At 41.0% G+C, this 944-nt stretch overlaps 1 protein-coding gene across 1 annotated transcript in view; it reads right to left on the minus strand.

Moving 5' to 3' along the window:
- The window catches only part of LOC107623867 (basic leucine zipper 9), a gene marked incomplete at its 5' end in the record, with an annotated part of 3,795 nt that extends 2,851 nt beyond the window's left edge, over positions 1-944 (minus strand). Inside the window, 1 exon segment of the mRNA XM_016326261.2 lies at positions 726-944. Coding sequence (XP_016181747.1) covers positions 726-908 — 183 coding nt within the window.

Raw genomic sequence — 944 nt, forward strand, 5'->3', positions numbered from 1 at the left:
TAAATCCTTAAAAAAATTAGTTAATATTAATTAACTAAAAAAATAGGTTCCTATCTTTTTTCTTAAATAAATTTCTTGATATCGAAAATATTCTGAACAGGCTCGAGTGCTAAGTGACAAAACAAAATTAGTCTCGGCCAGAAACCATGGGCCCCATTGTCCCACTTGAAATCAAGCATGCAAAAAACTTAAAAAAATAAAAAATAAAAAATAAAAAAGCAAGAAAAAGTGGCTTATACGGCTATATGCGAAGCCAAAGTCGTGCGTTCACACAAGTTTCCCAAAGTTCACATCAGCATGTCCCAGTCCCTCTCATTCACGAACCCACTTCATTCATTATTCACAACCACCCCCACACCCTGCTTTTCATTTTATTAAACCCTCTCAAGTCTCAACCAAATACCTCCTGAAAATTTCTACACTATCATATCATACCACACTTGCTCTAAATTATTTCACAAACAAAACTATTGCAATCATCTTCCAACTAAATCATTTTTCTTATTTCTTTTATTTTTATGGCCGAAATTAAAAGTTTATTATTATTATTATTGTTATTGTTGTTGTTAATTAATCAATTAATTAAGGAAGCGTTGGGCGCGCAAGCTGAATTCAACGGTCACGAGTAACGAGGTTGCCACGTCATCCGAAAGGTCTTAACGCCTGATGACGTGGCATAAGACGGCGCCAAAAGTTACTTTTCAGTTTCAAAGAAAAACACTCACCGGATTTTCGGCGCCGTCACCGACATAGCCGGAGAATCCGCCGGTGAGGACGGTGGCGGAAAAAACGCCGCTGCCTCTCAAGTCGGCGGGCTTGACGTCGTCCCCGTTGGGAGATCCGTTGGATGCTTCGTCGAATCCGATCATCGTCCTCCACCATTCAAGATCCGACTCCGTCGCCGCCATCCTTTTGAGGTCGCCGAAGTCCGGGAACACCGCCGG

Source organism: Arachis ipaensis, chromosome B10 (assembly GCF_000816755.2).
Source record: "Arachis ipaensis cultivar K30076 chromosome B10, Araip1.1, whole genome shotgun sequence".
Taxonomy (NCBI): Eukaryota; Viridiplantae; Streptophyta; class Magnoliopsida; order Fabales; family Fabaceae; genus Arachis; species Arachis ipaensis.